Raw genomic sequence first — 22,605 nt, forward strand, 5'->3', positions numbered from 1 at the left:
ATTGAATTTGGATTCATCACTTATTTAAAACATATCCTGCTTATTCTTCAGTTCATGTTAATATTGCCTGTGTATCAAGCTGAGTTAAACATGCTCTCTCTCAGAATATATAGGCCAAGAGGCAACAAAGGGAACCCGCTGGAATAAAGTGCTCAAAAAGTTCGCTAAAGACTCGAGAAACGGAGAAAGACTAATCCTCGATCACGAGGATTGCTCACGAAAATGAAAGTTTGACTCAGCTATTTTCTTCTCTGTTGTTCTTCCAATGTTTGACGTTGGCCTCTGTGATTATTACGTGAAATTAGGAGCCGCAGCCCAAGGGACGAGATATGAATACACATCTCATTTAGTAGGTCAAATTTTACCTGTTGCTTTCCCTTAGTAAGCCTGAAAAATGCCCTGAAAGCAGAGACACCCTGCCTGTCAAACAGGTTTGTCAGCCACAGCACAAAGCCACGGAAGAAAAAAACTACACTGTTAAAGTGAAATTGACCATTTAAGCCACACTGACAGCTGGTCTGTTTACCCCATTAGAGGTGATTAGGTATCTAAAGCAGCAAGGGAGACAAGATCTTAACAGACAGCAAATGTGTTTTTCTTCTGGAAGACGACATGCGTCATGGAAACTAACAGGGATTCCCCTCATTGTAGCCAGGAACGATATTATTAATTATCTTAATGGAAATAATAATTCAGAGCAGTCAAGATGTAAGCTGACATGTAAAGAAACGTTTAATTTCAAAGTTGTATTACAAAAATATGATACCTAATCTGACAAAATCTTCTTCATTGCTTACAAAATGGTGATTTTAGAGAATTAGGTCATCTGTATTTTGGAAATACTGAGCAAAGAAGCAATACTTTCTCCAAAGTGGATATAAAACCTTTTGGAACAAACCCTTCCAATGTCTCAAAAATGCTTTATTAAAGATGGAGGAATAAAGTCAATTTTTTAAAAGCGAAAAGAGAAATTATTTTCTTACAAATATATCATTCAATATATCATATATACAATGGTGCTGGAGAATATAAACAAAGGTTGTAAGAATTAGAAAACCTGAGCTGGGTATTTTGATTGGCCTACTGCAATCATAAGATACTCAAGACTCTTCATAACAGAGTTTAGTGCATTTGAATATTTACAGCTTATTCGTCATTATGGACAGTTTCTTACTTACAGACTTACAGATAATATTCATGGCCTCCTCTACATTCATTGTAGCATCAGTCCCATTCACAGTCATCACAAACATTTCCTCTTAACATAGTGGAAAGTTTAGAAAAGAACAAAAAGGGAAATGAAAAAATATATATCTGGTTTCATTATTTCCCCCATGTGCAATTTTTGTCCTTTGTTTAAAAAGATGTTGTCCTTGCTTTACTTCATTGCCTCTGAACCGGCCTGAATGTGTCCCAGTGCTGTTAGCTTTTCCTTCACCATCATTTTCCTCATAGCTCACTACAGGAGGGAAAATCCCATCTCCACACCCCGTCCCTCTTCCCCCCTCAGGGTCTCAAAATGCCGTTTCCTGGCAGATGTAGTGTTTGGTTATTCGGGCGGAAAGGCCTGTTGTGAGGGACCACATTCGGTATGACCACGAAGGCCAGAATCCCCACCAGCATAAGTGCCACAGTGATGGTGATAATGGATGCCACCACGGCGTAGTAGCACTGGTCCGAGCGGAACAGCCTGCGCAGGCGACCTCTGACCCTGTTGGGAGGTCGGCCCACGTCTACCACAGTGGCCGGGGTTATGCCCTGCTCCACGGTGCCCAGGTGGATGTCACCGCCCGCAACTAACTGGCTGTCCTGCTTCTTTTTGGGCAGGGTGAGGGTGCTAGACTTGGTCGGGCTGCTGGGAGGCGGGTTCTTCAGGACCAGTTTACCCTTGTTGCGCTTGAAGCGGATGGACAGCGCCCTCTGCATGTCCGGAGGCAGCTTGCGGAAGATGTCCTGGTTGTTGCCCAGCTGGGGCAGGTCCCGGCCGTGGGGCAGGTCGGTCAGTTCACGGCACACGGGGCAGGACAGGGACTTGAGCTCCACGGAGGACACGTTGATGCGTGCGAGGCACTCCAGACAGAAGGTGTGTCCGCAGGAGAGCAGCTTGGGGGTCTTGAAGACGTTATCGTAGGAGCAGAAGCACACAACGCACTCCGTATCGTCCACGTCGTCTTCAGGGGGCGTCGACTTCCTCCGTTCGCTCTCTCCCGGCCTCCTGTCCCGCCGGCGGGCCTCCTCACTCCTCCCACGCTCCCTCCTCTCCCCCGAGTGTCTCTCTCGCTCTCTCCTCCGCCCTCTGTCTCTCTCGACTCTCTCTGAGTCGATGCTCCTAGATCTCCTCACTTTCACAGGCTTCTCCTTCTTCCCTTGGTCCTGCTTACTGGTCCTCTCTTTGTAGTTGGGTTTGGGTTTGGCATTGGAGGCCTGTCTGGCACCACGGTTCTGGTCCCGGCTGCCTCCGTCTCCCTGTCTCTCCCTGTCATCGCTCATGTTGGTGGGATGAAGTCAGAGGTGGAGACTCTTGCTGGACAGAGTCTGTGGAAGTTTGCTGTTGTGAAAAATGAAATATGAGATAAGATGATTGGTTCCTGAAAACCGGTAGAGCAGGAAAAAGAGCAGAGGAATTTACCTGCGCTGCCACTGTGAATCTTGAAAAAAAGTACCTTTGCTGTTTCATTGCTGAGATGAAGCAATACGGCTTAATCTATTGGAATCTAACACTTTCTATTGTGCTCTAATGCTATCTGTTGGCTTTGATTCTTTTTCATTTACTCAACAAGCATGTGGTAATTCTGCCTTGATAATGGGTTGCTGTATTTGTTTAATAGGCTTTCCTGTACAGAAGTCATCAGCAAACACATCTGCAGTGTAGTGAGCACTGCCTGGAAGAGAACTAGAAGTGCTTCAAATACATTTCAGCTCATTGAAGCGGTTTTATGGTCCTACAATCTTGGCATGCCAAAACTTGTAAAACTAAACTGACTCTGTCTCTGGTTGGCGACGCTGTTTCATTGTTTTGAAATGTCATAGCAAACATTCCACCATACCAGTCCACTTACATAGTAACTCAATCATTAACCTCACAATTTTAACCTCCAGTAACCTCAATTAGCATTTTATGCAGCTGAAGTCCTCCAGTTAATTTGCATTAAACCTAACATTGGCAACAAGTTTCAGACTTTGTTAAATCAAGAGATAGAGACATTAAAGTGAAGTCAGTATGAGTCAGGCATTCATGACCAGCAGTGAAACTGCCTTTCTTAAGGACAATGAACAAGAAAACTGAATTATTAGACAGAAGTTGGACACACTGACCTGCTGAGGTAGATAACTGTTGGATCACTCCGTCAGAGATAATCTAGCAGAACAGTTCCACTGCCTTCAATACTTGCACATCTCTGCTCACACCCAAACAAACTTCATTCCTTTAAACCTTTATTCTGGCACTGGTCCTCTCTCCCTGTATTCCCTCTTCTCGTTTAATGTTTGTATCTTTGCTCTCTTACTTTTTCTTACCTGTGTCACGGCCCTGCCTCCTCTGAACGTCCCTCCTCCCTCTCCTCCTCGCCTCCGGTGTCTTGCTGCCTCCCTCCCGCCCTTTTTCTCTCTCGTCTGACCAGTTGGACCAGCCGATGTGGCATTTAAGCCAGCGCTTCAGTGTGTGTGTGTGCTTGGAATATGTGGATCAACTTTAGCCTCCTGTTGAGACATCTCTTAAGTGTGTTGTATCTGTGTGTGTGTTTGTATTCATAAAGTAGTTCCACCTGTCATTAAAGTATCATTTACAGTGAGCCTTGCCAGTGATGAGCAGCTCAGCTTTCTAGATAAAGAATCAAGTTCACTTTTCCCAGCTTTACTTCATGTAACTGAGCATTGCATCACACTTGGGGTCAATCGCATGACAGGAGGAGTTTGATTGCATGCTAGAAATACAGCTGAATATTTTCTTCTTTATGTAATTGTGTGATACAGATCAGGAAAGACAGTAGTGGCTCTGTGGAAATTTCCATTGTCGCTGCAGCAGAGACAAGAGGACAGACTGTCAACAGTGCAGCACATATACAGTACCTGACAACACATACCTGTCATACCTCCACTGCTCTTCTGTCACTATGTGGGTTCACCACCCAAACGAGAATAGCTTCTTACCTTAACCTTCCCCCTCTACTTGACAGTAAAATACAAACACTGTAGTCGTAGTTACTCACTTTTTTAAGGTTTTTGAGGATCAGTGAATATACCTTGATTCAAAAAGTAAGTTAAGATACCGATACCACGGGTAACAGGCCATATGGTATTATTTGAATATTTTCTGAGGCATTTAACTCAACATGCAAAACATGGAGGTTTGTTTGCCTAGTCAAGCAGCTGAACCTGAACCTGACACCGATGGATTTTTTTTTAAACAACATTCTTATAAAAGGGTGGATCCAGTTTGTTAGTTACTTTTTGAGACAACATATCTTGTATAAGCATATAGGTTTAACAGTAACACAAATATGTGTTGTCCCAATCTAGACAAACAGATGTGGTAAAAATGGCACATCTTTTGAGCATACTGGATGGTTATATTGACCTTGGAAAACCTTTTTTTTTTTTTTTTTTAAGTAATCTCAAAATCTACCAACTCATTTAGACCGTCCCTTTAGAGTTCTAGTTTACCAGCTGGACAATAGGATGATAGAAAGCCATTCAAAACAAGCGGTCTACATACAGTATATCCTCCCTGCTGCATATTGGTGAACTTCCTCTTACAAATAAAACCAAACAGAAAACTAGGTTGAATCTTGAGCACATTGAACATAGTTAAAGAATACTAGGTCATGACTAATGCTTGTGCTGCAAACAAACTGACATGCCTGCATTACCCAAAACACACAGAGTCAGATTACAGAACAAAAAAACAAGTGGCTGTAAAAGTTTATTGCCGTAGAAAAATAAAAACAGGAGATGGGGAGCCTCCCGGGTGAAACACATTATTTGGATATTAGTCCGTTCTGCTTGATGGAGACTTGTCAGTTATGGTCCATTTATCACACATTTCCAATGCCCTGCTTTCACATCCACTGAACATTAGGCAAAGTAAACAAGGCCTCCGGTGGCTGTTCAAGAGCAGCAGAAAAACAAAGTAGCAGTCTCACGTTCTCCAATGAGCTGAAAAACCGACCCAGCGAGTCTGCTTGCTGCGGTCAGGCAGGTCACTGTTGATGCAGGAAACTAAAATCCAAGTGCATCGCAACGTTTCCTTGTTGTGGCCCAGCTCACACAGCTGGTTTATGATTAAGCCGACCCGCATGAGTTTGTGATCCGCTTCCTGCTGAACCCATCTCTCAGTTCCTTGTGTGTGCAGACAGGCAGCATGTTTTCTATTCAAAAACTCCCAACTTTTTGCTGATATGAATTTCTTGCGTGATTTTGAATAATTTGGTTAATATTCAATACGCTCAGTGCTGATAGTGGCTGGGCAATGTGATGACGTCAAAAAGGAAATATTACACTATAGAAGAAAACTGTTTTTCACAACAACTAATACCACAATATGTAAAAAGCTGTTTATGTACTGGGACTAAACAGCACTTTTTTAATCTTTTTCATACATTTTCCTGACTTTTTGTGCCATTCCCAAACTTTCAAATAAATTTTCCATACTTTTCCAGACCTGTGCAGGAGCCCTGAGAGCGGGAGGGAGTGCGCCCCTGTGTTTTTTTGTCTTTTTCTGTCTATCCCCTGAGCCCAGGTCATCCGCTCAACCCAGTTCCTCTTTTGTTTTGCCCTGCTTGCGGGGCATCTTCTTGCTGCTGCTGTCCTCCAGCTCTTTGTTCTTGTAGTAGTGAGGAGCCACTTCAAGCAGCCAGCCACTCTCTATCTCAATCACCTAGGGGCAAAGGGGGAGAGATCGATTAATCTAACGCCAATATTGACTGGAATATTGTTAATGTTGTACAGGAACACTCATCAGACTTCCTCATTGCCATGCAGTCCCGTTTTCCCACAGATAAGGCTACACAACAGCAGTGACTCTGCAAAGGCTTTCCGACTGGACTCAGTGGAAGGTGTGACTGTGTTTCATGTAGTTTAAACAATGACTATTGCTTTTTCCCTGTTGCATGATTTGTCTTCCGCATTAGTGGACAAGCTTCTAAAACACACAGACTATCACTAATTTAGACAAACCAATACTACTACTACTACTATCATTATCTACCAATATGGCTCACATATGCAAAATCGCATGTTCAAATAATCAAATTAATGTTCATCCCATTAACCCAAAGGGTGATGTGTGATGTCAAACAAAATGTTCAAATAATATTCCTTAAAATGTTTCATACTTCATTTTGTCAGTTTTTAAATAAAATATGCTTGTTTTCATCAATTTAGACAGCAGAATTGTGCGTCACGATATCCCAAAAATCACCATATCATCACGATATGATTCCACTGAAAGACGATAAACGATAATATTGAATTATCGCCCAGCCCTGACATGATGACCATCTGAAGCTAAGCTGTATGGTATCCTGTGCTTCCTCCTACCTGTCTCATGAACTCCTTGGTGGTGAAGACGAGCTCGTGGTAGATGAGCCAGCGCGGCTGCTCCTCGAACAGAGAGCTGTTGGGATGGACGTACACCGTCTGCTGGTGCTTCACCGTCTTGTAGCCGCCTTTGCTCAGTCGCGCCGTGTGGTAGAAATATCCTGCCGTCACCGACTGGGAGGGGGGGGGGAGGGGGAAGAGGGGATAAATACAGCTGATTAATCACCATGCAGGGGGGGAAATCAGGGCGACAACAGCAGCATAACAAAAAAACATTAAACAACAGTTAGTTCCGGTGGAGTAATTTGATTGGAAAGGAGGCTAGGGCTGAAATTCAAATTGTGATTATTTGACAGAATATTGCAATTGCGATTCAAACTGCGATTCATATCATCATAAGTTTTTTTAAGTCATCATTTTTTTTAGAACTGTAAAGTTGTTTAAAGAAAAGTGATTGTGTTAAAAGAAAAACAGGCGTCACTGACATTTTAAAATTCCTAATTTTCTAGTTTATGTTTGTTTGCAGCTATCAGTGCTTTAAATGAAGAACACCAACGATGCTATCAAAGGCAAATTATAGAAAAACTGAAGGACAAATGTAATGTTAGAAACTTTGTCCCCCACACAATGTTCCGGATGAGAAAAAATTGGCTTAATGTCAAGCTTCATGCCTGAAGTTCTTAGCACAACTTACAAGTGCAACAGTAGAATAGGTTCCAAATTGTAGATCACCAAAATTACAAAAGATGCCCTGCCAATATTCCTGTTACCCTGTAATGAGTATGTAAGAGAAGTGCTAGGAAAAGACACAAGAGCAATAACAACTAAGAAGAGAGGGAGGAGGGATTTTCTTTTAATTCAATAATTGTATGAACTACTGATTTGTTTACTTATTTTAACTATTAATTTAGTACATCTAAATAACTAAAATTCAAAATGGGATTCCTTTAATCCAATTCTGTGATTGCAGGTTTGTTAGCACACGTGACAGCTTCTGACACGTAAGGCGTATCCCGATTCACAAAACAAACGCCCTCGCTTATCTCAAGTGGTTTAGGGGTGCGTTCACAAACCACACAGACCCTGATATGAGAAGGTTTTAAAGGTCGATGCAGGCCATGCTCACCACTTCTGATCGGTGGTGGTTAAAGGATTCCTACACAGTTTAAAACTTAAAACTTTTTCCAGACCCCAATCTATTGGTGTTCAACCAGTGTGGTGTAGTGATTAAGGGACTCATGCTTCAACTCATAGGTCCAGATTAAACCTGCAGTGACAGCAAGCACTCACCTCTGACCTCCCGGTGGATGGGAGCAAGCCAAAAGATGAATTTCTCCTTTAGGAATCCATAGAGTAACAAATGATGCATGTTGACATGCTGGTTAAAGCTACAATATGCAACCATTCCCCTTGAGGCAGGAAGTGTCGCCACGGGCGTTGAAGAAGCAGACAAACACAAAATCAATTTAAGAAATGACCGATCCCGATGTTCTCTGTCTTTTTGAACAGGTCTTGTCTGCCACATGTTTAGCTTTGCCGGTCTGTCGTTTCTTACCGCTTTCCGCCATTGTTGTTGTTGCTGTGACTTCCCTGTGCTTGATAGCAACAACCGTGCTCACCGCTGGGTGCGCTCATATGGTACACCCACAGCAAATGGTACACACCCCAAAACGTCCCCAACATATTTGAAAAGCCAATTTCACGCAAAAAAGGGGATTGAGGCATGTACACACTGGGTCACAGACAGATAGACAGACTGGTAATGTACAATAAATCCTATTTATTCATGTAAAAAAAGTTGCATATAGCTTTAAAATGGGCATAATGCAGTATAGCACATCCAGGTTCTAGGCAAGAATAGCGGTCAACAAAAAAAAAAGGTCAAAACTTCTGGATGCCCGTCGGTGACACTGACCTTGCGGATGGGCACGCTGTCTTCCCGGGAGCTGACCACCTCCACCTCGATGCGATCCATCAGGCCCTCCAGCTGCTCCCTGACGTCCCGCGCTCTCTTCATGGAGCGGAACTGGATGAAGTTCTCATAGCACCACTGTGTGGAGTAACCGCTCTCCACCCACTGAGGGATAAAGACACCATGACCTCCATCAGCACAGCGCTCGGGTTTTAGGCAGGAATGGGAATTTCATAGGGCTGCGCAATTAATCGTATATATATAACAGTTCTTCACGATTTAGTTTATTTTGTTCTTCAAATCATGAAGACAAAGACTAATAACTGTGATTAATTATCACAATCTAAATGTAATGCGACAATCATTTTAGTCCTAATCTTGCAGCTCTACAATTCCAAAAATGTTTTATACGTTGCAAAAAAACAGGTAAATTATTCACTGCCAATTAATCATAAATAAGTGTAAAAACTGGTCTAAAAACATAAAGATACAAAAAACATAACTGACAACTCCTTTATTTATTCAGTTTAGTGGTTTGCTGTGGCAACTCTGTATATAGTTTCAATTCAGTTTAACCTACTTGTTTCATTTTTGTTAACTAGTATATGACCCAGCTGTTAACCGACCGGTTGTTTAGTGGATCCAGTCCCTGAATTCAGGTATAATCTAAACACAATCAAACTAAATTTCTACTTTGACTTTGAACTTGAACTGGTAGGTTACATCTGTTAATAGAAAATCAAATATTTGTGATACAGGTTGTAAAACATTTTAATTCAATGAGAGTGTATTTTGGACACATATTGTATCTGCAGCTCTAACTGGTGCTACACTGCTGTCCTCATACCTGTGTGTAGACGTTGAGCAGCACCAGGTGATCTCCCCCCGGCACCACGAAGTTCATCCTGGCGTTGTCGGCGTGCACCACCTTGTCTTTGGGCCGGTAGAAAATAGAGTTGTTCACCGACAGCATGGCCGCTATGGTCAGCACCTCCTCGGAACACTTATACCTAGAGGGAGGCAGAGAGGGAGAGGTGAAACTGAAATACAGAGAAATATAGAGAGGCGGTGAAGGTGAACTGTTGCCTTCTGAAAGGAGACAGTGTCCCATTTTGTAAAGAACAAAAGCAGAAGAAGTTTCATCCTCACAGCCCTAACAGGGCAACATGTTTTGTGAGAATGCAGTGTGTGTATGTGGGTAAAATCCAATGTACTGTTGTGTGTGAGAATATAGGAATTATTTTTATTATTTATGTGTTGAGCATCCTGTACTCGTCTCCTTTTGTGCTGACCTCAACCTGAATTTTGAATGAAGTATCAGAGAAATCAAATTTCTGTTGTGATCACATTTTATAGTTGCACTAGGCAACATTTTTACATAAAAACACATTAATCCTATGAGTCTAAATCACAGAATGAGGCTTCAATAGGAAGGAGTGTCCCATCCCCTGATTGAAACCCTGTAGATCTGTCAGATTTAGTCACTTTTCCACCCACAGGAGGTGATGAGTTGAAACTTGAAACTACAAACTGTCTCCTAAACAGCAGTGAGCAGCGCTCCGTCCAGAGAAAGCTGGACTCACAAACGTTAGATCTTTTGCCTCTCTTGTCTCTTTGGTTTCCTTTGGTATACAGCAGTAATTCTCAACCTTTTTCATATCAAGGACCCCTAATTTAGTCCACATTAGAGCCATGGACCCCCATTTAATGAGATTTTGTCTCTCGGACGCATATCTGAGAATATTTTTATTGTCAGATATGATTTTGTCCAGAATTCAATTAATATCTGTACTGTAGGTAGAGAGGTAAAACTATGATCAAAATAGTCATTCTTCTACATAATTGTGTTAACTTCTTGTAAATGAAATAATGGTGAAATTTAACAATTCATCAATTTGCTGGGGACCCCCTGGAACCTCCTCGAGGACCCCTGGTGGTCCCCGGACCCCACGTTGAGCATCACAGATCAGTCAGGTTGGTAAACATGAGCGAGCTGTGTGACGTTTACTGATGTCACATTACAGGATTTGTGGGTATTGAAGTTCAAATTTTTCAAACAGATACCTTTCACTCCCATTGGGGCTACCAACAAGGAAAGATGCCTAGTGCAGCTTTAAGAGCTAACCAGATTGATCCCACCCCCGCCAAAACTGACAATTAAAAGCTGTTATAGAATGTTTGACGCTTATCCAGCTTGGGCAATTTCTCAATGTGAGAAAAAGTATGCTCTTCTGTTGCATCCGTCCAGCTGACAGTATAGTGAAGGCTTATGAGAGACTTACTGCTCGGAGGCCAGGATCATCTTGCTCAGCATGGGGTCCACCGGCAGCTCAGCCATCCTGCGACCCAACTGTACCAAAAAAAAAAAAAAAAAAACACACAGTTAATGACCTTTCACCAATTCAACACCATGACTCAGCTCCTTTAATAGTAAACACTAACCTATAATAATTTCTAATGATGCTGTTGGCCCTATAGGAAACACATTTTCCTTCCTTTAAAATCACTCATTAACAAGACTGGCTTAGTAATAACAGCTGTAAGGAAACACCATGTATCATCTCTCACGTGTATCAGTTTTGGCGATCAATAAAGGGAGTGACTCTTTAGTATTACGTAAGTAGTACGCATACCACACTATCAGAAGGGGCAGGTATGTACTTTGAGTGAAGATGGCCATCGATGCTGCACTAACTCTAATGTTATGAAACCATTTTTTGTGATCAAATGTTTTATTTCAATGAATATACAATTCTGTGTGTATAGCAACAAACAAGTAATATGTCAATAATTGCAGACACCCCACGCTTCTTCCCATACCAAAATTTGCAATAGAGCAAATGTGGATAAGGAGTAAATGGAAGAAACTTAAGTAATGTGAAGGCTTTTATATTCTTAATGTCTACAGTCCATGACTCTAAGGTTCTTAGAGACTGCTGGATCCTGGAGGCTCAAAGATCAATATGTAGAATACCATGAAATGTGTTGATCCGGTGTGTAATGGACAAATGATGAGGTGGTTTCCAGCTCTAAGTCCAGCTAGCCATACTGATCTTTCCGAGCTGTTAAATTTAATTCAGAATCATCATTTAACAGGAAAACCCTTGGGAACATGGGATCATCTTCCCATTGATATTAGATAATAATGAGCTGACTTGTTTCCAGAAAAGAAAGTACAGTGTCACAGTGCAAAAAAACATATGAAAGAAAGAGCCTATACCATTTTCAGTGCACAGTGTATGCAATAGGAAATTATTATTGTTCATTGCATGTTGTTTTTTAGGTGCAAGATAAGTTCTGTGTAAAAAGTTGAAGTGGATAATTTGGTGATGGGGATTTTTGGAGAACAGTTTCACATTTGTATAAATCCGTCTCAAAGGCAAATTGTTGAAATATACGTCCTGTATGGCTTTTTGAACTAGAATAGATTCGAGAGACAGACAAGTTTATTATCCCAGGGAAAACCATAGGCTTTCACTGAAGAATGTAATCGTAAATAAAACTAAAAGGAAGTGCGTGGAAGATGACGATCTTCAGATCTCGGAATGTGTGCAGGTCTTTGTCTCTACGTGTATCTTTGAGATTATGAAAGCCTCTCAAATTACATAACGACAAACGTTTCACTGATGTAAAGGCCAACAAATCTAGTGAACCTCATCAAATTAATAAAAAAAATTCTTTCCTTTATATTCTCCAGATTTCTTTCAACAAGGATAATTGTAAGGATTTTCTCAGTAATATATCTTTACCTTGCATCTCTGAAAACAATGTGGTGGATTTTGGAGTGTGTCTACCTGTTTACTGGCTGTCTTATTAGTTTGGCATTTTTTGTTTAGAAACACTGTAACACTGTTTTGAAAAGTGCTATATAAGAAACGTTTACCATCATTGTCACTATTAGAATTATTATCATTAGTGGTGTTTCTGCACTGCACTTCCCACAGATCACCTGTCAATCAAACAGTGTGTTGTGACGTCTTTTAGCTTGGATTTTCTGTTGATGAAGTTTGAGTTTCTGTACGTGGCGCTCTTTTCTCTGTCTGTTCAGCCATGGTGGCTATCGCTGCTCATTCTAACAACACAGTTCCTCTATTTATTTCAAACAAACCACTATTGCTGCTGCCAGAAATGTAAAACACATCACTTCCTGTACCGCAGAGGATTTTTCCCCGGAAACACCTAACTGACACCGGGTGTTTAGAATGGCAAATGCTTTCGTGAAAAATCGGCAATGGAGAGTAGCAAAAATGACATTTATTCATATGAAAATGTTGCGGATTATTACTTTGTTTGTCCACTATGTCCTAAGTTTGCCCAGTACCTTGGTGAGCTCTCCCAGGTGGTTGAGCGCTCCCAGAGCATAGAGCTGCTCCAGAGCCAGGACCAGAGTCTCATGAGGAGGCGGGTCCATGAAGTCAAAGTGAATGAGGTCATTGATGCCTGCGGGAACAAAGATATCATGCTTACTAGACTGATAAAATGATGGCAATCAAACGTGATCGACACGTGACCGTGCTCCATCACTATGTGTCATCACTGTGCATTTAAAATCATATTACCTTCTCTGTTGCACTTTTTGTTTAGTGTTTTAGACTATACATTTAAAAGGTAAAATTTTATCTGTTCTTTTATGAAAACTATATCTTCACTATAACTACTAGATAAAGCACTTCCTCTCCTCACCCAGACTCTTGAGCAGTAGGACTACATTTCCCAAGTTGGTCCTCTGGATCTCGGGCACGGTGGACTCCTCCATCTCGTGCTTAAAGGCCCAGGCCGTGTAAAGCCGAAAACATTTCCCAGCAGCCACTCTGCCTGCACGGCCCGCTCTCTGGTTGGCCGAGGCCTGAAAGCAGAACAAAACACACGGCACGAGTTGGCAAAACGGCGAAACTTTAAGAATACACAATACATGAAGACAATCTATAAAATGATTTTTATTTTTATTTTTTACAAAGGATGGTCAAACTCAATATGAGTTATCTTAAATCAGTGGCAATATGCCCATTCAAACTGAGGGGGATATAAAACCCTTCAGGTATTTGGTATCCAACATCTCTCAGGCATAAAATAAACAGGGATTTGAGGTTGTTTTTATTTGTAAAAACATACTAATGATAATTCTAAGTGTGTAATATATCATACTGCATTAATACCCCGTCCCCATGTGCAAATGCAGTTATTGCTAAACTGGCAATAACTTTTTTTGTGCATGTTCATGATTTGCACTGTGGATGTGTTGTATGAATTTGGATACCCTCAAAATCTTTGGGTGCACTACACTGGTGGACAAAACTCAATTTAACATCACTCCTAAATTGAGTTGCTGCTAGAATGCACTGAGAAAGCCAGAAGTTACCCGTGAGCAGGGCGTGACGATGAGTGACTCCATGCCAGTGCGGGCGTTGTAACTCTTCTGTTTGCAGAAGCCGGGGTCGATGACGTAGATGATGCCATCTATGGTGAGTGAAGTCTCTGCTATGTTAGTCGCCACCACCACCTTGGATTGACAGGGAGAGAACACACAGAGCCGAGGGATAAAGTGAGCAAGCGCTGTGTAAGTACAGCAGAAGTTGGATTAAATCCAGGAGTGAACAACAACAGGATCAATGGTTTGATAAAAACAACAAAACAAAGCTTTGATCTATGATGATAACAGTGGTTAACAGCCAGTCCAAGTCTCTCCACTCACCTCAGACTCACATTCACTGTACTACAGCAACCCCTAATGGTGGATAATAGTATGGACATTTACAACCACTTAAACTGGATAAATGTGAATACGCTCTCACCTGTTAAATTACTTTACACACAATTACACAGTAAACAGATAATATATAGTGATTGTCTATATCAGGGTCTCTAGAAATAGAAGCAAATACAAAGGGGAAAAGCTTACAGAGTCTACTGACCATTATGAATCTAGCAATTTAAAATGTAAAATACCTGTATTCTACAAGAAATGGAACTGTAAAAGTAAACTAATTAAATATACCACTGTGTTATGTATTCCAAGACCAGTCTACCAACTAAACTACATAAAAAATGACATCACAGCGCCTCACCTTACGGGCTCCAGGCGGAGTAGGGTTGAAGATCTTAGCCTGCATGTCAGACGGCAAATTGGCGTAGATGGGCAGCACCAGCAGCTCCGAGATCTTGGATCCAAGCCGCCTGCATCTCTCCTGGAGCAGCTCGCAACACGCCTCAATCTCCTCCTGCAAGACACACACACATACACACACACACACACACACAGGGGAAGAGATTAGATTAGATTAGATTCAAAAGGTCAATTATCCCACAAAAGTGAATTAAAGGATTTTTCCCATTGCACCAGTACCATTCTGTTACAGTATTAGCCCTATTATGGTAATGGTATCAGCACTGTTTGGCTTTCCATTGAATACGTATTAACTTAGGTCTCCTTTGTGGTCATAAGCACTTTGTTTAAGAAGCATACATGGAGACTGATTTGTCTGTGATATAAAAAAGCATTGTGTGAATTTTAAGTATACCTGAATATTAACCTTTCAATAATGGATAAAAATACAAGGATGTGACTTGGAACACAAAAAAAAGTAGGAAAACTGTAATCTCCCATTACAAATGAGCAAGTTGTCCAAAAACTTGTGTCCAAACCCTTGATATAAATCCTGGAGAATCCCTGACAGAAACAGTACCTGTCCAGTGAGGAAGACCAGGATGTCTCCAGGAGACTGGGTGACGTGGATCTGCAGCACTGACACCACACATGCCTCCAGGTAGTCCGCCTCCGGAGCCTACACAACACAGGATACAGACGCTTCCATCAACAGAAAATATTAAGTTTTATTTTTGGGAGGGGGGGAAGGGTGACAAAATTGTCTAAACAAGTTTGGCATTGTCTAGTTACAGACAAACATTTCTGTGCCTTGAAACCACCAATCCGTCAACTATAACGCAAAAACCACTAAGCTTCAGGTTAACGGGTTGGTTTCAATCCAAAACACTATATACAGAATTTATTTCTTCAAATGCATCAAGCAATAGGTAAAAAAATATATAGATTATTCAACCCCTAAAAAGATTAATGTTCAGTAGACAAACTTTTATTTTTTTTATGTTTTAATTATTTACTCCTTTTGGATTTTTTTCATTTTTTTAAAATAAAAGAATGAAAAAGAAAGGAGTTCCAAGGCATTCTTAAAGCAAAAATTGAAAAAGCAGTTTGTTGTGTGACTCCCTGATGAAGGCCACAGCCTGGCCGAAAAACATTCAAGTTGTTTTTCATGTGTTCTTTTGAAGTAGCCATGAAATAAAGGCTTTTTAAAATTTTTCTTGAAGAGTGCCTTGGTACAAATCTCTTATTTGCAACAATTCCACCATATCGAGCATCTGCATAGCATGCGAATTCCTACTTTGGTGTAGTAGATATCGACGGGAAATCTCCTGCCAGGGATCCTGAAGACGGGCGCGTCGTCGAAGAAGCAGGAGAAGCGCTCCGTGTCCAGAGTGGCGCTGGCCACCAGCACCTTCAGGTCCGGTCTGAACCTGGCGATGTCCTTGATCAGGCCAAACAGGATGTCTGTGTGGAGCGTCCGCTCATGGGCCTCGTCTATGATGACCACACTGGAGAGAAAAGGAAGAAAGGTGAAAATCTAATGTTAATGTAAGACTCGTGATCAGATATGAATTTTTTTTAATAGGCTAACTCAGACCGCAGAGTCTCGTCCAGGATTATCAAACTGCAGAGGGAAAAGAGGGAGGTGAATGGGAACAAGAGGCAGATGTGTAGTAAACATAATATACTGGTATGTTAACCTTTAAATGTCATGTATAATTAGTATTATTACAGTAAAACATTATTCAAAGACACACAATGAAAACTGAACTAGTATGGTGCGATGAGGGATGTGATCAGCAGCACAAAAAGCAGGAAAAAGGTAGGAGAACATTTATCTCCCATAAGAAATGAATACATTTTATGTTGTGTAACCTGAAATTAAACCTGAAATCCTGAAAAAAAATGCACCTAGCTGTGTAATGGATTGACTGTGTGATTATTATTTTCCAGCAAATTCCAGTGAAAGTACATCATGAAAAGGCATCAACTAAGCACTGCTAGTCGTTCCATGTGTTGTTACCTGTAGCTGGCCAGGTCCGGCTCGGTGAGAAACTCTCGGAGCAGCATGCCGTCTGTCATGTACTTGAGCACCGTCCGCTCCGAGGTGCAGTCCTCAAAACGGATACTGTAGCCCACCTGGGTGAAGCAATACAAAATGAATCTGAAAACACTTTTCAAGTACATTATAGAGAGAAAACTACATACAGTACACACTGAGATCAACAAACAGCCATAGAACAGTAACAGTACACAAAAACGTGAATACAAGTGAAACCCTGAAGAGAAAACAGAACAAAATAGACCATATTTGTTTCATCTCAGGGTATCTGCAGGTTACTTTTCAGATCTTTCTAATGCTAGCTGGAATTGAATTAAAGAGCAATTTAAAAACCAAAATAAAAAGAAACAAAAAGCTGGCAAGACATTTTAGATACCCAAAGAAGTGTGTCATGCTCACCTCATTACCGAGCTTGACGCCCACTTCCTCCGCCACTCTGGCCGCCACAGACATGGCTGCCACTCTGCGAGGCTGGGTGCACCCGATCTTCATCCCTCCTTTAGTGTAGCCCTGAGAGAGAGGAACAACAAAGAAACAAGTTGACATTTCTATTAACACTCAACATTTAAAGTATAACGCAGTTTGACATGCTGTGTCAGGTCTGGCCTAAAAGATATCAACATCACTGGAAAATCAAAGACAAATTGAGGAAAACAGATGATTAGTTTGGATAAAGTCCATTTGCAGAGCCTGATAAATGATTCTGAAATAAAGAAAGAAAGAAAATGGACACACGTGGACATGCGACCATCATAAGAAATCTAAAGCTAATTTAGTGTTTTATCCAAAGTACCTTACAGTTCTATGAGTGAATCTATTTTTAGCATGAGTGGGGCAAGTGGGATTCAAACCCCTAACCCTGGCAGCATTTGTGCCATGGTCTGCCCTCTCGGCAATAACAACACCCATTTATCTATTTTGACTTTTCATTTCCATCCTTCATGAGCTTTTCCACTTACGTCCTCCATGAGGTACTGTGGGATCTGGGTGGTCTTGCCGGAGCCCGTCTCGCCCTCGATGACCAGGATCTGGTGTTCGTGGATGGCAGCCAGCAGGTCTCCTCTGTAGGGGAAGACCGGCAGGCTGCGTCGCACCTCCTGGATGGACTGTTTCTTCAGTTCCGCCTGGGACGGAGCCGGGGTCTCCTGCTCCTGAACGCACCGGGGGTGGAGGATGTGACTCTTTATTCATTAACATTATTATTTTTTTTAGGCATGTAGCAGATGCTGTGAAGGAGGTAGGGGTTTAATGTCCTGCTCCAGGACTCCTTGACAGAATATATGGCTGCTGATGGATACACTGGCTGCTGAATTTTTCTGTTCATCCTCCCACGCAAATTCAACAATCCATAAAGAGAATGTTCTTCAGTATTCAAAAATTTAAAATCATTTGCCATAAAAATGTACTTGTAACCAATCTCTAAAGAAATCAAGAATTAAGGCTCTATCATTATTATTCTGTGAATTTCAGTTTCAGTTTATTGTAATATTCTGAATTGCCTGACTTGAAAGTGAGCCCAACCCTGCTGGACACACCAGTCACTGTCATTTAATTGTAATTGGCCCCAGTTACAATTTATTCCAAACAAAAGAATTTTGTTTATTCATAGTGCTGCTTATTAGTCCACAACATTAGTGCTGTAACAAACACTGCAGGACTTGGAACTGCGTTTGAAGATTAGAATAAACCATCTGAACACATGCTGCCAAAGTGGCTGGGAGAATTAACACACCAACTAACTCTCAAAAAAGTCAAAATCTGCCAACATTTGGCTGGGTTGTTAGAGTTCATTGTTCCAATCCATGTTCCTGGGACACAAATACTAATATGATAGTTGAGGGTAACACATAAAACCCACCTTTTCCGACAGGGTTCCCTTCATGGTGACGGCGCTGCTGACAAAGTTGATCATCTCATCCTCCTCCAGGATCAGCTGGTACTTCTCCCTCTCCTCCTTCATCCCTCGCTCCCGCTCCTTCTTGGCCCCGAAGCTGAGGGAGGCCGTCTTCAGCCTCTCCTCCTCCCAGCGGCCCTGCTCTCCTCCCAGCTCCATGGGCATTTCATCCAGCTCCAGGTCCCTCTGGGGCACCTCCTGGTGGGGGGAGGGAGGGGGTGGAAGGAGAGAGAGAGGGACAGAGAGGGTGGAAACAGGGGGGAGAGCAGAAAGAGAAGGGGAGAGAGGAAGAGAAAGTAAGGGGGAAGGTGCAAAGGAAAAAAGAGGCAGAGAAAGATTAATATAAAAGAGGTGGAGAGGTGCAGAGATGAAGACTGAAACAAATAACAGCATCACAATTTCATCCATCATCCATACCTTGCTCCTCTTTTCTTCCGGCATGTAGTATCTGTTCTTCCTCTCCTCCTTCTCCTTGGCACCAGCCTTCTTGTAATCTTTGGCCAGGTCGCGGAGGGTGCGTTTGTATTCTAACTCCTTTCTCTCCCTCTCTGTCAGCTCGTCTGTGGAGAAGAGGTACTCGTCGTCAGCGATCTCTGCCTCCAGGTCCTCCAGCTTCTCCGCCTCTCTCTTCTGCAGATAGTCCCAGCGGGAACGCTTCCTCAACTCTGGCAGCTAGGGAGGGAGGAAGGGAGAGGATTACAAACTGTATTACATATCGAAATTTTTATTTTATTACACAGCAATCGAAGGATTGTATTGCAATCAAATATGTTCTTGTATTTGTTGTATGTCCACATAAAAAAAAGCCAATTCTGCTTGATTCAGACAATTGCTTGTGTAGAGGGACACAGGGATACGGTAACAAAGAAGTCTGATGCTCCCCTTGTGTGAATAGTGACGAATGAGACAATGTTTTCTGTTCATAAAAGAGAAACTGGTTTTCCAGCTCAAATAGAAATTTGTTCCCATTATTATAGGCGAGTCCAAGCACCCACCATTTTCCTCTGATCTTCTTCAGCCAACTTCAGTCTCTTCTGAGCTTCTTCATAAGCCTGGAGAAAAATAAACAAAGGGATTTTATTTAAGCGATCACATAGTGGGTCATCTTTGACAAATGCACGAGCCGTGTTGTGATTCAGCCATCCCCACCTTCTTGTCAGTCCTCTCCGTTATGTTGCGGGTCTTCTCTTTGTCTTTCTGTTTCACTCGCTCGGCGAACGCATCTCTCTCTTCAATATCCTGCAGTCGCTCTCTCTCTTCCCTCTCCCACTCCTCCTCCTCCTCCTCTTTCTTGACAGACTCCTGGTCCCCTCGGCTGGAATTACTCCTGATGTTAAGAAAGATGCATCATACCACTGTTTCTCATGCTTCTCAAAGTCTGATTGCTGGACCAGTGCTGCTCCCTGGGGTGTTGTATTGACCTACTTGTGATAAATATTTACTTATATCTGCTACACAGGGATCAGCTATTCTCTAGAGCCAATCTCAATCTGAGTGAACAAAGGGAACCCCATTTTTTGTGCCACAGCCCCAGTTTTAAGACAGCCTAATAAGAGGACTGCTCATGCATAACTGTATGTAGGGCTGGGCAATCAATATTATCATTTATCATCTTTCAGTGGAATCATATCATGATGATATGGTGATTTTGGGATATCGTGACACACAATTCTGCTGTCTAAATTGATGATAACAAGCTCATTTTTGTTTTAAAGCTGACAAAATGACGTATGTAACATTTTAATGAATATTATTTGAAAATTTCTGGGTTTTTTTTTTACTTCAGACCTAACATTACCATTATTAGGATTAATGGGATGAATATTAACTTGATTATTTAACATGTGATTTTGCATACATGAGCCATATTGTGATGCATATCAATACAAAAAAATGCAACAAAAAAAAAAGAATATGGGTATTGTGATATTGATTTCAACCATATCGCCCAGCCCTAACTGTATGTTATGGCACGTCTATGTTAGGAAACAAATATGGAAGAAACAAAAGCAAACAAGCATCAGGATAACTGTACTGTAGGGGACTGACTGATACCAACAAATACTACAAGACAGCTTACCTGTTAACACTACTCAAAGGTATCTGCATGTCAACAACACAAATAGACAAAAGCAACAAAACACTAAACAAGCATTACGAAAACAGTAGAAAACCTCTATGTTACCCTTTGGCCGGTTCCTCTTCGCTTGACGACTCGCTCTCCTTTTTCTGTCTGATGTGCTTCCTCCTGTTTCCTCTGTCCTTGTCCTTGCTCTTCTTCTTCCCTCTCTCCTTCTCCTTCACTGCGTCCCCATCGCTGTCGCTGTCCTCCAGTAAGGTGTACGTCCGATTCTTCCTATCCATCTCTATGGCTTCCCGTTCCATCGCTCGCGCCGGTTTCTCGACAACCTGCTTGCGAGGAATCTAATGCACAACGGTAGAAGAGGTTGATGTTATGATACTTGCATTTACTATGGTTAGAGGTTTGATTTTCACTGAGACCTTCCATACTGAGAATGTATGCACTTCCTGTATTGTATGGCATTTACAATACAACTAACCATGTTATGGCAAGTGTTCACCAGGACTAATGATCCACTAAAGCTCATAAATATACTGACTATACAATAAAAGCGTTTACCTTGTCGTAGAGCTCTTGCGCAAAGGCAATCACACTCTGGTCAATGTCGATTGTGCCCGTCTGCTGCAGGCGGGCCACAAAGTCCTGGTGGCCAGAGGATTTTCGCGCGGTGCCAATCATAAATTGGGCCACATATCTGTCACTCAGCCCGAGGATGTCATGGAGACGGTCCTTCACCCACTGCTCCAGATTGGCCATGTTGAGTCACCTGGCGAGGACATGGTTATGTGTTATTCTGCTGCAATCAAGGTGTGAACCCAGTAGTAGTAGTACCTACAGTTTTCTTGCTAGCTACAAGCAAATTATTTTGTTGACATTTCCATTGTACATGCCTGTGCTCAGAGTCCGAAATTAACGTCCACCAAATGCCTGTAAATGCCTGTTAAATTTGTCTTTGGCAGAAAAATCACTAAGGGTCACACTGGGTGGTAACTTTTTGAGGCCACAACATTGGAATGCCTCGGATATATTGAAGTCTGCTGCACTTGTCCAATCCATTGTACAGTATAAGTGAACAAGCACGTTTTATATTAACACACAGTGCCTGTATCTATAAATGAAACAGAAAAGTGGGCAGGGCGACACACTCCAATGAAAAATGTGTATTTTTTAAATTGTTTTTTGGCTGGTAAAATTGTTCTTGGCAGGTGTTTTTGTTCGTAGTTCACCAGCCCTTGGCAGGTGAAGAGGAGACATTGTTGAGGAAGTTCAGTTTCCACGCTGACTACAACTCAAATAACTCCATGCCCACATTGTTAAATATTATGCAGCATGTGCCGTTTTATTTAACGCTGGATGGGGGACAACAGTACGCGTTGCTACGCTTTACTCTAAGCAAAATCATCTCACAGTTTGTTGCAGCACATAAGACAAACTAGAATTACGCAGAGAACAAGCCGAACAGATCTTACCCCGGTTCAAAATGTTGTAACAACGTTGTTGTGATGGTCAGAAGCAGCGGGCTAACTGCGATGAGTTGGCTAACTTTAGTTAAAGATTAGCCGCTAACTTGAGTTGTAGCTTGCACGTTTCCTAAAATGACACTTAACGGTTACGTACACCCCATAATGGTCACGCGTAATCATTTGTTGTTGATTATAAACACCGACAATCGAGTTATCAATACATGTTGTGCTAACTTAGCTTAACGCGCACTGTAGTCGGAAGCGGAAATGCGTCATCTATACGCACCAAAGAAGACCAAACTCCGAAGAAGACAGAGCTGCATCCAGTTTGCTGCCGCCACGTGGTCAGCTGACAAACAACTGACAAGCGACAGGTGTAGCCTTGTTTCCCCTTGATACTTGCGTGGTTTTCCCCCATGGAATGAACTGTAGTAATCCTATAGGCCTAATACATTTATACAAACTTCACAGCAAAATTATGACTCCCGACAGGAATCTTGCAGCGATACCATAAGAGAGAAAAAAATACCATAAAGAACGGTCTATTGGAA

At 41.9% G+C, this 22,605-nt stretch overlaps 2 protein-coding genes across 2 annotated transcripts; both read right to left on the minus strand.

The window, feature by feature from the left end:
• Nucleotides 1-900: 900 nt before the first annotated feature.
• rnf183 (ring finger protein 183) lies at nt 901-3,502 on the minus strand. Its single transcript, XM_071529971.1, has 2 exons — nt 3,316-3,502; nt 901-2,548 (listed from the first exon to the last, which is right to left on the minus strand). Exon 2 carries the CDS (start codon nt 2,488-2,490, stop codon nt 1,507-1,509), a length of 984 nt encoding a protein of 327 aa, XP_071386072.1. The 5' UTR covers nt 2,491-2,548; nt 3,316-3,502; the 3' UTR covers nt 901-1,506.
• Nucleotides 3,503-4,905: 1,403 nt separating this feature from the next.
• dhx16 (DEAH (Asp-Glu-Ala-His) box polypeptide 16) lies at nt 4,906-22,287 on the minus strand. The gene is made up of 21 exons (XM_071529981.1): nt 22,061-22,287; nt 21,150-21,357; nt 20,694-20,932; nt 19,658-19,835; nt 19,504-19,560; nt 18,926-19,180; nt 18,473-18,706; nt 17,574-17,765; nt 17,014-17,124; nt 16,576-16,691; nt 15,850-16,060; nt 15,133-15,231; nt 14,515-14,667; nt 13,809-13,949; nt 13,133-13,295; nt 12,771-12,889; nt 10,732-10,799; nt 9,297-9,459; nt 8,453-8,614; nt 6,538-6,711; nt 4,906-5,875 (listed from the first exon to the last, which is right to left on the minus strand). The coding sequence occupies exons 2-21, from the start codon at nt 21,345-21,347 to the stop codon at nt 5,747-5,749; spliced, it is 3,162 nt and encodes a 1,053-aa protein (XP_071386082.1). The 5' UTR covers nt 21,348-21,357; nt 22,061-22,287; the 3' UTR covers nt 4,906-5,746.
• Between the last annotated feature and the right edge of the window lie 318 nt (nt 22,288-22,605).

Source organism: Centroberyx affinis, unplaced genomic scaffold (assembly GCF_046629955.1).
Source record: "Centroberyx affinis isolate AG114_WGS23_722 - 3 ecotype Tasmania unplaced genomic scaffold, CSIRO-AGI_Caff_v1 ptg001856l_1, whole genome shotgun sequence".
Taxonomy (NCBI): domain Eukaryota; kingdom Metazoa; phylum Chordata; class Actinopteri; order Beryciformes; family Berycidae; genus Centroberyx; species Centroberyx affinis.